Genomic DNA, 14,815 nt, shown 5'->3' with positions numbered 1-14,815 from the left:
ACTTTTTTTTTTCCCCCTTTTCAGGCAGGGTCTCGCTCTGTTGCCCAAGGTGGAGTGGAGTACAGTGGCAGGATCATAGCTCACGGTAACCTCAAACTGCTGGTCTCAAATGATCCTCCCACCTTGGTTTCCCAAAGCACTGGGATTACAGGTGTGTGTCACCATACCCAGCCCACTATTTTTTATTAAAGAGTATGACATGGTAACCACCATGTCATTAGCTTTGTGACTTTGGGCAGTTTTCCTGAGTCCTTTTCCCTGTCTGTAAAATGGACATAATAATAGTACCTATTCTATAAGGTGCTTTGTGAGGATTAAATGAAAATACCTACAAAACATCTGGTATGTAGTATGGTGCTCAACAAATCTCATTATTATTAATATTAGCAATACTATCAGTAACTGCTCTTAGGCAGAAATAATCTGCTTAGGATTAAAAAAATGTATTTTCAGGATTATACCTAATAAATTAATCTGAAAGATGACATACAGTAACTATTTCAACTAAAGTCTAAACACAACAAAAACAAACACATACATATACCCCTATAGCAAAAAATTAACTGTTTTAGCTACCCACAGCTGTATTACAGACCACACCCCACAGCTGAGTGACTGACAGCACCCATTTCACGTGCTCATGTTTCTACTGTCAAGGCTGGGCTCACTTGTTGTTTCCTCTTTGGGCTGCCTTTATCTGGTGGGCTGCGGGGCTGCAGCTGGGAAGGCAAGGCATTCTCCCTTTTGCTGTGTCTTCTCCTAACGTCTCCTGCATGTCACTTGAGGCTTCCAAGAACACAAAAGCAGAAGCTGCCAACTTCTTAGGGCTTAAAGCTTGGAACTGGCACATCACCATCTCTACTGCATTCTGCAGGCTCAAGACAGTCACAGGGCAAGCACAAGAATACCAGGAGAGTGCCTCATCCGGGACTAACAATAGAACAGACACACCAGTTTGCAAACGGCAGAAAGAGACTGCAGACTCACCTGGGTTATAAATAAAACCTGAATCTAACACCATTGTTAAAAGGCTGGAATAATAATGAACTGCATAAAGGTTTCTGTTCCATGTGTTCCTTATATGACACACAGTGCCAATCATATACTTAACAATCGCATGCACCCACTCTAGTAAGTAATGTGTAGTTCCCCTACAGTAGGATTGGTGGTTGTTGCTTTTCCAAAAGTGAGGGGTGACGTGTGTTGTGCTGTGTCTACATATATTACACACACGCACACACACACGTGCACGCACACACACACGTGCGCACCACTAAGAAAGTGTTTGGAAAAGGTGTTTACGATTCTAGTCTGAATACCAATCCCCACATGTCCATCATATAGTCAGATGAGAGTGTGTGGCGCAGAACATACACATTTTAATTATTTAACAAACTTGCCAAACTGAGACACCGTTAGAGTTTACGAAACGTTCTCACATGAATGATCTCGCTTGTTCCTCTGAGCTAAGCAGGGTGGACATTATGTTGTTCTTTCTCATGTCCCTTCCCCAATTTTAAAAAGAGATGGTGGGAGATTTTAACAAAGGAAGAAATTAAAGTGCAATTATTATTATTGTGACAAAGGCAAGGTAGAATAAGTAAAACTAGTTGATAAAATTATTACTCATTCAAATACTTACAGGTAACCCTATTGCCAATTATTATGTTACCAGATACATACTACTGAGGAAAATAAGAAATATGTTTAATTATAAAACATGAAGCACTGAGTTACATAAATGAAGAATTTTATTAACAGGATTATTAAACTAAAGAAAAATAAAGTGCTACCCAGAAAGGTCATAAAACTGTTTCCCTGAAAACTGTAAAAATGAGGTATTCATTTCCATAGGATGGTTTAAAGATAAAGTTGAGGTGGAAGGCAACAATAGCCCTGATAAAATGCAGGAAATTAAATGTTTGGCAACAATGAAGAATGAGTTTTCCTAGAATTGTGGCCCAATCTGGAGAGAGGACCCAGGATACAGGTAAGGGTGGGAAGGAGCTAGAGAAAAGCAAAGACAAAAATTCTCAAATTCTTAACATACTAAAGAACATGACATTTAAGACTAATCAAAACTAGTAACGACAGAATATGAGGAAAATGAGATACGCAATAGAGTACACTCATCCGTCAGCAGGAATGGTTAAAACCATTCATATTTTATAAAGATAAATTCTTCCAAAGTTCTTAAAATCCGCACTGACCTCATTATCAACACCAATTCACTCCTCACAATATCTGGGCTGTCCAATATGGCAGCCAGTAACCACACATGAACAGTGAGTACCTGAAATGTGCTCCATTCCGGCCGAGGTGTGTCATTGTATAAGTATGACAAAATATACAAATATCAACAGTATCCTTTACGTGTTGAAATGATAGTATTTTGAACATACTGAGTTAAATTAAGTATATTAATTTCACCTATTTCTTTTTAACTTAAATGTGGCTACTGGAAAAATATAAAATTACATTAGGTTATACTTTTGGGGTTTTTTCTTTTGAGACAGTATCTTGCTCTGTTGCCCAGGTTGGAGTGCAGTGGTGCGATCAAAGCTCACTGCAGCCTCAACTTCCGGGGACTCAAGTGATCCTCCTACTTCAGCCTCCCACTTTTGAAGAGAAAGCGTTTCACTGTGTTGCCTAGGCTGTTTTCAAACTCCTGAGCTCTAGTGATCCACCCACCTCGGCTCCCAAAGTGCTGGAATTCCAGGTGTGAGCCACTGCGTGAGGCCAGATTATGTTTCTATTGGACAATGCTGCCCCATTTCATCATTTAAGGGAACAGGATATTATTTGTAAAAATTTAGCTCCCTAAATTTGTGTTACAGAAATACTTCCACGGAAGTCTAAAAAACAGTTGAAGGTAGGCTCATTTTGCAGGCAGTCAAATTTCTTATGACACTCCTCATCCAGAAACATGGTTAGATTAAGAAAGCAATTTATTATTATAAATCATATACACGTTTGTGTAGCACAGTTATGCAGAATGCAAAGATCTAGAGACAGAGCCCAACTCCACTTCCCTGCAAGCAGGAATGACAAATATCCTTGTAGTAAGACACGGCCTGCCTGAGTGGGCAACGTCAGTGTGGGGGACCACCTGGGTCCAGCAACCTCATTTGTCTCTGGGGCAACAATCCTGCAGTGTGAGGGTATGCTTGGCCAAATCCTTGGGCAACGCAAGGACCCAGGAGCGGCAAACCCTCAGAACCCTAGTTGTAGGCACAGCCACCTGTCTCGGGGATCATGGGAACTGTGCACTGTGTGGGTGGTCTCCAAGGCCTCCGTGGCCAGAAAGCAAGGCAAGTGTGTGGATCTGGCAGGTGTGGAAATGAATCTGGTCCACCCTTTAAACTTGGTCCTGTTTCATCATTTCTGATTTTTGCTCCCGCACTCACATGAGAAATCTGAAGGCTACTCCACAGCTCCCACATGGGCCTTGTCCATTCTCCCTCTAATGAAATCTCAAATGTGTGTCCTCTTCATCTCATCTACTCTGTGCCTTGGCTGGTTTTCCTATTTCAACTCTCTTACTACCCTCACCCACTTCACAGAACAGCAGGAGGAATACAAGCCAGGATCAGCACACTACAGACCAGGGGCCAAATTTGGCCCATAGCCTGTTTTGGTTTTGTACAGTCTATGAGCTAAAAATGCAGTTTTCATCTTCAAGTGGTTGGAAAAAGAAACAGTATTTCATGATACATGAAAATCAGATGAAATTCCAGTGTTCTATCCATAAATAAAGTTTTACTGGCACACAGCCACACTCACTCGTTGATGTATTGTCTGTGGCTGCTTTTGTCCTACAAAGGCAAAGTTGAATAAATGTAACAGAGGCTACATCACCTGCAGAGCTTGAGATATTTACTATCTGCCTTTTACAGAATGAGTCCGCCAGTCCCTGGTACGGATCATCATCTTACTTGTTGCTTAAAACCCTTCAGTCACTTACCACAGTTTCTAGGAAAAAGTCCAAAACTTTTCACAGGGCAGATGGACAGTTGGCACACCTAAGTCCTGACTTTCCTCCTTACTCACACCTCAGCCTTATTCACTCAGTAAGCCACACTGCCTTTTCCTTAAAGACAATTCTCCCACCACCCCCACCCACCTGACGGTCAAGTTAGCCCTGCCTTTGATTACTTCTCTCAAGCACTTACCCCAGTTGTATTTAAACAACAATACGTGTAGCAGCTGGTTAAAGACTGCCTGCTCTGGAGCCACTGCCTGAGTTCAAACCCTGGCTTTGTCACTTAACAACAGTTTGACACTGGGCAAGTCATAAAAGCTTTCTGTACTTCACTTTCCTTATATGCAAAATACGTGTAAGAACTGTACCTACCTGAGTTTAAAGGCTATTAATATATGTGCATTATTTAGGACTGTACCCCATAACAGTAAATGCTTCAAAAGCACCAACAATTACTATTCTCAGTAGCAGGAACAGGTTCCTGTCACTCCTCAACTAGACTGAAGCTCCTTGAGGGCAAGGATTATAACTGTCCTAGGTTTTGTGACCGGTACAAAGTAGAGAATTTATTCAAACACTTAATAAGCACCTATTTGAATAACACATAACACTCACAAACTGTCCTCTTCAACCAACAGCTGCAGTGATTCAATCTTTGGGGCCTGGCCCAAATGTTCTCTTTCAAACAAATGCCAAATGTAATTGAGATTTTAAAGCCAGCAAAATACAGGTACAGTGGCTCATGCTTCTATTCCCAGAACTCTGGGACGCTGAGGTGGGTGAATTGTCCTTGAGTCCAGGAGTTCAAGATCAGTCTGGGCAACAAGTGAGACCTCATCTCTACAAAAAAATAAAAATAAAAAAATTAGCCAGGGCATGGTGGCACACACCCATAGTCCCAACTATTTGGGAGGCTGAGGTGGGAGGATCACTGAGGCTGGGAGGTTGAGGCTGCAGTGAGCTGAGACTGGGCCACTGCACTCCAACCTGGGTGACAGAGTGAGACTCCGCCTCAAAAAATAAAAAAATAAAATAAAGCTAGCAAAATAGCCAGACACATTTATATCTAAGACACAGAAGTCTCAGAAAAACATTTCATCTAATAAAACTGTATTAACTGTAAAAGCCCGTATTTGCACCCCCATTCACAAAGTAAGTACTATGCCATCAGGTAGTTAACTTTCGACTCTCAATCCTGCAAAAGGCAGGATTACGTATCTTGCTAAAACACCGACTTCACTTTCAAATGTTCCTGAGGAGTCCTTCTGCAAAAAGAGAAATGGGGGGGAGGAAGACCTCAATTCCACTACAGATAAGACACGAACCGAGCAAGCGTGACACTTAGGAGTGAATTCTATCAGTATCTTTAATTTGTCCTGCTTTCTTAACTTGCCCATAGGGGCACAATATAAGGCTTTTCTAGCACTTCCGCTCTAAACAAACACAGGTTTAAATTTAAAACTCCAATCCTACACGGAACTCATTCTTTTTTTTTTTTGTAACCAGAAGCCCAACATATTGAAGAAAATTAAAATACTAAACTGGTATTCTAGGACCTTCAAAATATGAGATTATATTTCTAAATCTATCAAGCAATTCATGTTAAAAGGACTCAGTAGTTTGCATTCTCACAGTTAGCAGCAGTCTGACTTAAATTAGGCAATGGCTTCTAAGATGTGACACCAAAAGCTAAGTGGCAGAAGAAAAATAGACATATCGAACTTTTTGCTCTGAAGGACACCATCGAGAAGGTAAAAGGACAACCCACTGACAGGAGGAATTATTTGCAAATCCTATGATACCACTTCACACCCACCAGGATGGCTAAAACGAAAAAGACAGTAACAAATGTTGCCAAGAACGTGTAGAAAATTAAACCTCCATACATTGCTGATGGCAATATAAAATCAGCAGCTGTTCTGGAAAACAATTTGACAGTTCTTCCAAATGTTAAGCACAGAGTTAACCATAATGACCCAGCAATTCCACTCCTAGGAATGCATGCAAGAGAAATGAAAACATATGTCTACACCAAAGCTTGTACAGAAATGTTCAAAACATTATTACTCATAGTAGCCAGAAAGGAGAGCTGCAAGTGGCGGCTCACACCTGTAATCCCAACACTGGGAGGCTGAGGCGAGATGACTGCTCGAGGTCATGACCAGTGTGGGCAACAGAGCGAGGTTCCTTTCTCTACAAAAAGTAAACTGGCTGGGCATGATGGCACACATCTGGAGTCCCAGCTACTCGGGAGGGTGAGGCGGAAGGATCACTTGAATCCAAGAGGTTGAGGCTGCAGTGGGCCATGACAACTCCACTGCACTGCAGCCTGGGCAACAGAGCAAGAACCTGCCTCAAAAAAGTAAATAAGTAAAAAATAATAGCCAAAAAAATAGAAACAACCCACATATCCAATAGACAAATGCACAGAAAAAATATGGTATGCTCACATATTAGTCATCACTAAATAGGAAGCAGCAACACATGCCACGACATGGACGAAGCTTGAAAATATTATACTAAGTAAAAGACACCAGCCCCCAAAGACCACATATATACGTTCTTATATACATGGAATGGCCAAAGTAAGTAAATCCACAGATACAGAAAGATTAACGGTTGCCAGGGGATAAGGGGGAGCAGGATGGAGAGTGGAAGCTAATGAGTGCAGGGTTTCTCTTTGGGGTGATGAAGTACAGAGAGATATAACCCATATGGACACCAAAGTCATAATTAGAAATCTGAATTCTGATTCCACTCCTGTACAGAACAATGAACGAATCTGAAAAATAGCAATTTCAAGTTTCAATACAAAGTGGCCACTTCGGGACTACCCCCATTCATAAGTATACAACATCAGAATATTAAGCACCTGCATGTGCAATTTCACATACTAGATTTCATACATGGCAAATACTGTTTTGCCTTTCAATTGTTTAATTAAAAGTGTCAACAAATGATAGGTTAACTTAAAAATAAACAGCAAGTCAGAATACAGTTTGATTGTATTCTACTGGTTAACAACCAAATATTTAATGACATCTTTCCTCAAGAAGTATCTAAATACTACCTAAAACATTTTGACAAAGTAATAATTTGAGTACTTTTGCTGAATTACCTTCTTCCAAACCACAAAGTTGCTTCATTTTCCCCCATGATCTTTCACATGCCTGTGATGCCATCCCTCTTATTAACCATATAAAAGAGGCTTATATATGACAACCAGCTTTTGAATACAGTCTAAAGGTAATAGGTTACCAAAGCTCTCTGTACAGGTAAAATCCCAGTGAAAGATGTACCAGACCGGAGAGTTTTCCTACCACCACCACTTTAACTCGATTAGGTTTAGTCGCTTCCTACTGCAGGACTACTTCATTGTGGCAGAAACAAGGGAATGTCAGGGAGCCGGTACTTTTGGCCACCACAGAAACAGTTAATACAAAGCACTCCCTGAAAGCCAGACTCCCAGAGTTACAGGTGACGTGTCCTTAAAAGTTTTAACACTGTAAATAACAGGAAAAGTACAGGAGGTAGGAGAGAGAGTTGTATAAATTACCTGAGAATTTTATGTTCCCTATTGGTAGTTCTGTCAACACTCCAAAAAAAAAAAGGAAAAATTGAAAGCTAAGTAGTAAAACAAACATTTTGTTGTTTTATCTGAAGACAACTTTAAAAATGAAGTTGTAGCATGACAAAGTCCAAACGACAAGTATCCTACTAGTCAAACTGGCTTAATGTATTTAATCCAGAGAACATTCTAAGGTGTGGAGGCCTCTTCCGTGACTCTATCCCCAGAATACAAGAAAAAACAGCTCAGTATCACAAAATGTCACAACCTAGAAAAACATGTACTCAAATTTCTCTGGTACAGCACCAGTTGCAAGCCAATATGCCAGTTAAGATCCTAGAAGTGAGCGTACCAAGTAATTCTCAAAAGGGTGGCTTACTAGAATCCTGCTGTCCAAACCCGATCTCCTTAACCTAAGAAAGGCTGCACAAACTACACAATATCCTGGCTCACAATACCCTTTAAAATCAAATGCAGCTGATCGTGGCGGCTCACGCCTGTAATCCCAGCACTCTGGGAGGCCGAGGTGGACAGATTACCTGAGGTCAGGCGTTTGAGACCAGCTTGGCCAACGTGGTGAAACCCCATCTCTACAACAAACACAAAAATTAGCCAGGTGTAGTGGTGCACACCTGTAATGCCAGCTACTCGGGAGGCTGAGGCAGGAGAACCGCTTGAGCCCGGGACGCGGAGGTTGCAGTGAGCCGAGATCACGCCAACTGCACTCCAGCCTGGGTGACAGAGCAGGACTCCCGTCTCAAAAAAAAAAAAAAAAAAAAGTTAAACGCAAGATTGGAAGCAACCTAACCTTTCCAAAATCGTTTAATCATGACTGCACTTGAAAACAAATATGGAGAAGTGGAGTAGGTTGCAGAAACAAGAAATACTAAAGACAGAAAATAGGGAATAAAAGCTACCCTGTATCCCACCGGAGACTAAGTTAGCAAAGTATTTAACAAGCAGCAGTTTAAAATAGACGTTTGTTAAGAGAAGGCTAAGGGGTGGCCTGTCACATCTCCGCCCTCAGTAGGACGCTAATTAGAGGGAAGATAAAACAGAATGGATTTCAACTGGACACAAGGAACTTCTTTAGCAAAAAAAGTGACGAAACACTAGACCTGCTCACTCAAGACTAAAACTACCATTTCAACATTTAAAAAGGGTAAATCAAGATCTTTGGATCGTTCTCTTGCATTGAAATCAGGTAGCCGAGGTAACTGTGGCTTATAACGTGATTATCAGGGTCTACTATTTTCAAAATACTTAGCGATAAGTACACGGAGGGCTCACCCAAGAGCCAGGATACCTCGCGGTCCCAACTCCGCAAGATGCAGAGGAGGAAATCAAGAGATCAGAAACAAGAGCATGGATCAGGCTGCCGATCAAGGTTGGATTCCAGGTTCCACGTTGATATTTGAACAGTTAGTGACTTTGAATGCCTCCATTGGACTCGTGGCTACTTTCTGGCTGCAGCTGTCAAAGCTGCCACACCTATTCATCCCTTCTGATTCAGCACTGCATCGCACAGGAGTTCCCCTGCGACTTTCGGTACTCCGCATCTCTTGCCCAGCTTCTTTCAGCCTTTGATGCTCCCGCCCCGCTACCCTCGACGGAGAGCGGCGGTAAAAGGATGAGTAAGCATGCAGACAGAGAGCACAGCGCCCGGCAGCGGCCGCGGAAGGCGCAGCAGGGGAGTCCACCCAGCGGGCGGCGGGCAGGTACTCGCTTTCCACCGCAGGTATCGTCAGCCCGTTCCGCAACGCCGGAGCCTCTGAACCCTCGCTTTCGCCTCCCCATCCCCCCAACTGCGGCCCAGTGTACGTCTTCCATAGAGAGTCACTTCAGAGCAGCACCAAAAGACGACCGTAATTTCTCCAGGCTTCCGGATGCAGAGACAATACCGCCTCTCCCCGAAGCGCGGCCAAGTTCGATCGCTCTGCCTTCCCATAGGACGGGAAACCGCTCGTTCCGCGGCCGCCCGTCCGCCCCCGCCGCCCGACCCTCGGCCACCTTCTCGGCAAGACGGCGACTGCCAGGAAGCGCTCCAAACGTCTACCAACGCTTTGGGGAGCAACAAAAAGACTCTGGAAGGACTTCGACAGCCTGGCTCTCAGTACCTGACCCTATTCCTTCCCGGGGAAAATAGGGCACCGCGAGCGCGGACGCCCCTCCTTCCCTGCCTTCCCGCCCCGGCCGCCAGCAGCACCCCGGGCGCCTCCCAGGGAGAAACTTGCGTTCGGCGCCCAAACGTCCTCTAAGTCTCCGGGTTTCCTCGCAAGGGTAAACTTCACCGCAGGCGGAAGGAAGCCGAGGCGCCACTTCCTTTGTTAAAATCCCACGGACTTTCTTTCCCTCGCCCCGGGGGCGGGCTGGGGGAGACCGCCAGCCCCGGTCACGCGCGCCCACGGCGAGGGCGCGGAGGCAGGTCTCAGTCCGTCCTCGCGGGAGCCTCCCGCGCGGCTCCCCGGCGCCGCCTCGCGTCCCCAGGCGAGCCCCACGCGCCGCGGCGGCCCCCGCCCCGCGCCGCCCACGCCCTCCGCCCCGCCGCCACCTGCCTGCCCGGCCCGCGGAGGGCGCCCGGCTCCCGCAGCTCCTCGCCCCGCGCGGACGCCGCCCCGACCGCCGCCACCTCCGCTCAAAATGGTGGTTACGAAACGCGCGGCCCCCGCCCGCCCCGCCACAGGCCGCGCCGGCTCCAAACTTCGCAGGCCCGGCACGACCCGGCGCCCGGGCGAGGCCCCGGCCCGGGCGGCGCGAGGAAGCCCCGCGGCCACCGGCCACTCACCCACAGACCGGTAGCCCAGGATCGCGATCTTCCGGGACTTGGACTGCGGCATCTTGGCGGCCTCCTCAGCCCCGGCCCAACCACATCAACCGCGGCGGCGGCGGCTCCTGCTGCTGCGATCGGCGGCGGCCGCGTCGGGGGAGAGCGGCATACAGAGCAGGGGCGGCGGCGGGCGCGGCTGCCTCTCGCTCGCTCGCGCGCTCCCAACCGCCCGGAACCGACCGCGCGGCGGCGCCCCTCCCCCCACAACACGCCCACGTGACCGGCCCGCGTCAGCGGCGCCCCTCCGCGCGCCGCGGCCCGCCGCCTCCGCCCACCGAAATACGCGGGGGGTGCGTCGGGGCGACGTTTTACTTTAAAGGGAAAAAAAGGGGACGCCGCGATGCCCCCGGAAAAGTCACGACTGAAACTCGCTGCGTCATGACCCTCCCATCTTCTTCCGCCGCTTTTTAATTACGCCATTCTCCCCGAGCGCCGATTGGGCGGCTCTTGCACAGCCGCGCGATGACGTGTCGGAAACTCGGTCTCCCATTGGGGAGGCGAAAAGGCGGGGCGGGAGGGGGTGGGGCTGCTCGCCCGGGAGCTAAAAATACGGCGCGCTGCTCCCGCGGCGTTGGGCGCCGGCGAGGTTTGAAGGCTTCAAACTTCCAGCCGGTTGGGGGCGGGCGGGAGAGGCGGAGATACAAACGGTGGCTTCCTGATGATTGGCCGGGGCGGAGCGCAGGGCGGGGCAATAGGTGGGAGGCGTGGTGATTGGCGGAACGCTGAGCGGTTGGCGGGTTCGCGCCCGCTGAGCCCGTGAAGGGCGCGAGGCGCGTGGCCGGGGCGGGCTGTGGGTGGGCTGGCTCCTCCCTCGGGGCATTTTTGAAAATTCCTCTTGTGCCGCGTTAGCGTTAGCGTTCGTGTCTGTGTTTGAGGATGTAGGTGGTGGTGACTAAGCGTCACCCACGGCCGAAGGACTGTGGGAGGCATGGAGTCTGCGTTAATTCAAAGTGTTAGGAATTTCATTAAAAACAGGGCGAGCCTCGTGGTTCTGGTGTCCGCTCCGCTTCGCTTCGCGCGCAGCTCGGCGCGCCTCCGGGAACAGCGCCAGGGCGGGAAGCCGGTTCTCCGCCAGCGCCGGGGCGGCTGGTGCGGCGGGCAGGCCCGAGCCGGGTGTCGGGAACACCTCCGGCCGCGGTGGGGGCACAGCCTTCCCAGGGGTGCCGGGCAGAGGGGCGTGGGAAGGGAGGCGAGGCCGGGCCGGGGGCGCAGGTGCGGTTGAGGGGTCGGCGGGCGGGCCGGCCAGGGGTGGTAGCTGCTGGTGGGTTTGGCGCTTGCCGAGGTAGCAGAGGCTCCACCGCGCCCGAGAACCCGCCCTTGTTCTGCCCTGGCTGTTTGGCCGTGGGGACCTGCAGAAACCGGGCAAGGCCCTTCGCCCTTTCCCAGCGAGCGGTGGGGCGGCATGAAGCCCGGGAAGCTCAGTGGCAGGCCTTGGATTCCAGCGTAGGAAGGTTTAGAGTGTCTGGAGTCGAACTGGAACACCCAGTCCAAGGGCGACTCCCTCCAGCTTTCCCACGGAAGCACTCGGAGCAGGGGCTGGGGGTGCATTCGTGTTCTTGGGGATCTACAGATGGAAGCCCCAGGCAGCCAGCCGGAAGTGATCAATGTCCAGAAGCTCTATGTTTTCATGAAATGTTGCGGTTTATGCTATAGTTATTTTAACTATTTTAAAACTAAAGGTCTTAAAATGCACTCTCCTGTAAAACGGTCATGTTTTTATCCTGTGGATCTGGATACCCTCACCACAGTATTTTTGAACAGATGCTACTAAACTTGCATTATAAAATCAGTTTAGTGTTACCTTTAAAAAAAAAAAAGAACAGAATAGAAAACTGCGTATGTCCTCATCAGCATAGCAGTGAGTTAAAAAAGTGAGTAAGGCTAAGTATGTGTATGTGCATGTGTAGATACATACAGATATGCTACATATGTTTGTGTATTGGGATTCAGTGTAAGGTTTCTTGCCCTGGGTTGCCTCAGCAAGTTTGAAAGCACTGCCCTAGTCTGAGAATGTTGGTAATACAGATGTGAAGCACGGTCGTAAAGGACAAACTCATTCAAGAAGTTTTCCAATTGCTGTCTTTAAAGCCCTTTAACGTAAGATCCAAAGGTTTAGAAGATTCCTTTATTCCAGAGCGGGGAGAATGTGTTTGGTTTAAGAAATGACTCAGCTATCCTGGGCAACATGTCGAAAACCTGTTTCTACAAAAAAAAAAAAAAAAAAAAAAAAAAAAAAATTAGCCAGGCATGGTGGCGTGTGCCTGTAGTCCCAGCTACTTGGAGGGCTGAGGTGGAAGGTTCACTTGAGCCCAGGAGGTTGAAGCTACAGTGAGCTGAGAAGGCGCCACTGCATTTCAGCCTGGGTGGCAAAGTGAGACCCTGTCTTAAGAGAGAAGGGAAGGGGAGGGGAGGGGAGGAGAGGGGAGAACCGGCTCACATTAGCTAAAATAGTAGGGACTCATGGTCTGAATTCACATGGAAGTACTGAGTGCAACCAGACAGGAACAGGGTTGGAAGAAATGGACTTGCTTTTGTATTCAAAGTAGCTCCCTTATTAGTGGCTAACTTGTCACCTTTGACTTTGCAGCAGCTGGAAGGTCTGCCATCAGTCAGCTTCTCAGCAGGTCCTGCTCGTCTGGAACTGCTCCTCAAGGCCTCAGCATGCTGCCTTCTCTCTGTGTGTACTTCCACTTCTGTTCACTTTCCCTGCAAACTGAGAACTCTGTGTCTTCCCTAAGTTCCCAGAGAGAGCACAGCATTGGTTCTGTTAATTCTTATCATCCCATACTAAGCATGTCGATTGTCAGAGGGGTCTCTGCTGGCCTACACCTCTGGCAGCTGGTGGCTATCAAAGTTTTTTGAAATTTGGACTGTCTGATATTATGGGGTTTCTGTTAACTTTCTATGAGCATTTCCAAGCCCAATGATATCCGATTTCTAGTTCCAACAATTTTTTTTAATTACCAGAGATAAGATAGAAAACTTTCCCCCACCTACTATTGGGTTAAACTAAGATCACAGTGAAAAACCACTGCTGTGATTGTTTTTACAAAAAAAAAAAAAAGGACATTCTTTTACGTGGAAAAAGGTGACCCCAATGAAAGTAGACATGAAGGAATTTTGTGGTTTCATTTTTAAAAACATTTGATGAGGGAAGAATGGAGAAGAACAAGACTCCTCTTAATCTTGGCATAAGCCAAATCAGACTGATCTGTTATGTCGCACATTGGTATCATTCAAAATCAAACCGTGCATGCTAAGTTATTCTAGCTGTTATTCTATTACGTGGTCATCTTATTGGAGTCAAAGGGGCAGATCCTTTGTGGATGGGAGAGGATTTTCTTTGGTGTTCTGTCCTCAGCATTGTAAGATGAAAGCCATCCTGGGGAAGGTGAGTCCTCTCAATTTCATTGGGAGGAAAGAAAACTCTGCCCCCTCTGACGTTCGGGATCAGTCTGGTCTGAACCCTGAGGTGTGGAGTTGCGTGGAGTGATCCCAGAAAAGGGAAAGCGGAGTAAGCCAGCCCTAAGTCCATGGAGGCAGGGCGTGTGTGAGAGAAGGTCGGCTCAGCAAAGTCATCTGAGGACAGATCTGGGTTACACAGTAGTTGTAAACGGTTCTCAACTGTTACAAGTTGAATTGCCCCCGAAAAAAAGATATGTTGAAGTCCTGCCCTTTAAGGATGTGACCTTATTTGGAAATAGGCCATTGCAATGTAATCAGTTGAGACCATATTGGAGCAGGGTGGGCCGATCTAATACGACTGGTTTCCTCGTGAGAAGAGACACACACACAAGAGATGGTCAACGTGAAGACCAAGGCAGACACCGGAGTGAGATTGCCTAAAGCTAAGGAACTCCTGAGGCTACCTGAACCTGAAAGAGGCAAGGAAATGTCCTTTCCTAGTGCCTTCAGAGGGAGCAGGGCCCTTCCGACACTTTGATTTCGAACTTCTGGCTTCTGGAACAAATTTGTTTTAAGCCACCCAGTTTGAGGCACTGTGTTATGGCTGCCACAGGAAACGAATACATCAGCTATCCTCAAATTGTCAAGAAAGTTTCATTAAAAGTTCAAATCTGGTTTCTAAACGTTGGGCTGTGAATGAAGTTGGCCTCTCCCAGCCCCCAGACCAGGATGCTTCTAGCAGGAGCCTTCACCAGGAGCAGGCTGCCAAGCCCAGCAGTCTCCTGAGGTTGCTGGTAGCAGTGGCCAGGCAAAATGGTTGGAGCAGAACATGTGGCACCTGTTCCTAAGAACCTGTATAGAGGCACCTGGGAGACACGCAGGGAGAGCCAGGAGACCCAGTCCTTGCAATAAAGCAAGTGATGGCTCATGCCTGCATCACACGTGATCCTCAGTGTGTCTTAGATGTGGATTTAGTCACAGAGTTTGTAAACCACTGAAAGATATGTTAATAATTAACATTTGAGGAACATAT

General features: G+C 47.3%; 1 protein-coding gene across 1 annotated transcript in view; it reads right to left on the bottom strand.

Annotated features, from left to right (window-relative positions):
- The window catches only part of RHEB (Ras homolog, mTORC1 binding), a 47,730-nt gene extending 36,956 nt beyond the window's left edge, over positions 1-10,774 (bottom strand). The window contains exon 1 of the mRNA XM_039472661.2: positions 10,336-10,774. Coding sequence (XP_039328595.1) covers positions 10,336-10,387 — 52 coding nt within the window. The 5' untranslated portion in view covers positions 10,388-10,774. The remainder of the gene's footprint in view (positions 1-10,335) is intronic.
- Positions 10,775-14,815: the final 4,041 nt, after the last annotated feature.

The sequence above is a fragment of the Saimiri boliviensis genome, chromosome 10 (assembly GCF_048565385.1).
Source record: "Saimiri boliviensis isolate mSaiBol1 chromosome 10, mSaiBol1.pri, whole genome shotgun sequence".
Classification (NCBI taxonomy): Eukaryota; Metazoa; Chordata; class Mammalia; order Primates; family Cebidae; genus Saimiri; species Saimiri boliviensis.
This window is presented reverse-complemented; position numbering and strand designations above follow the sequence as displayed.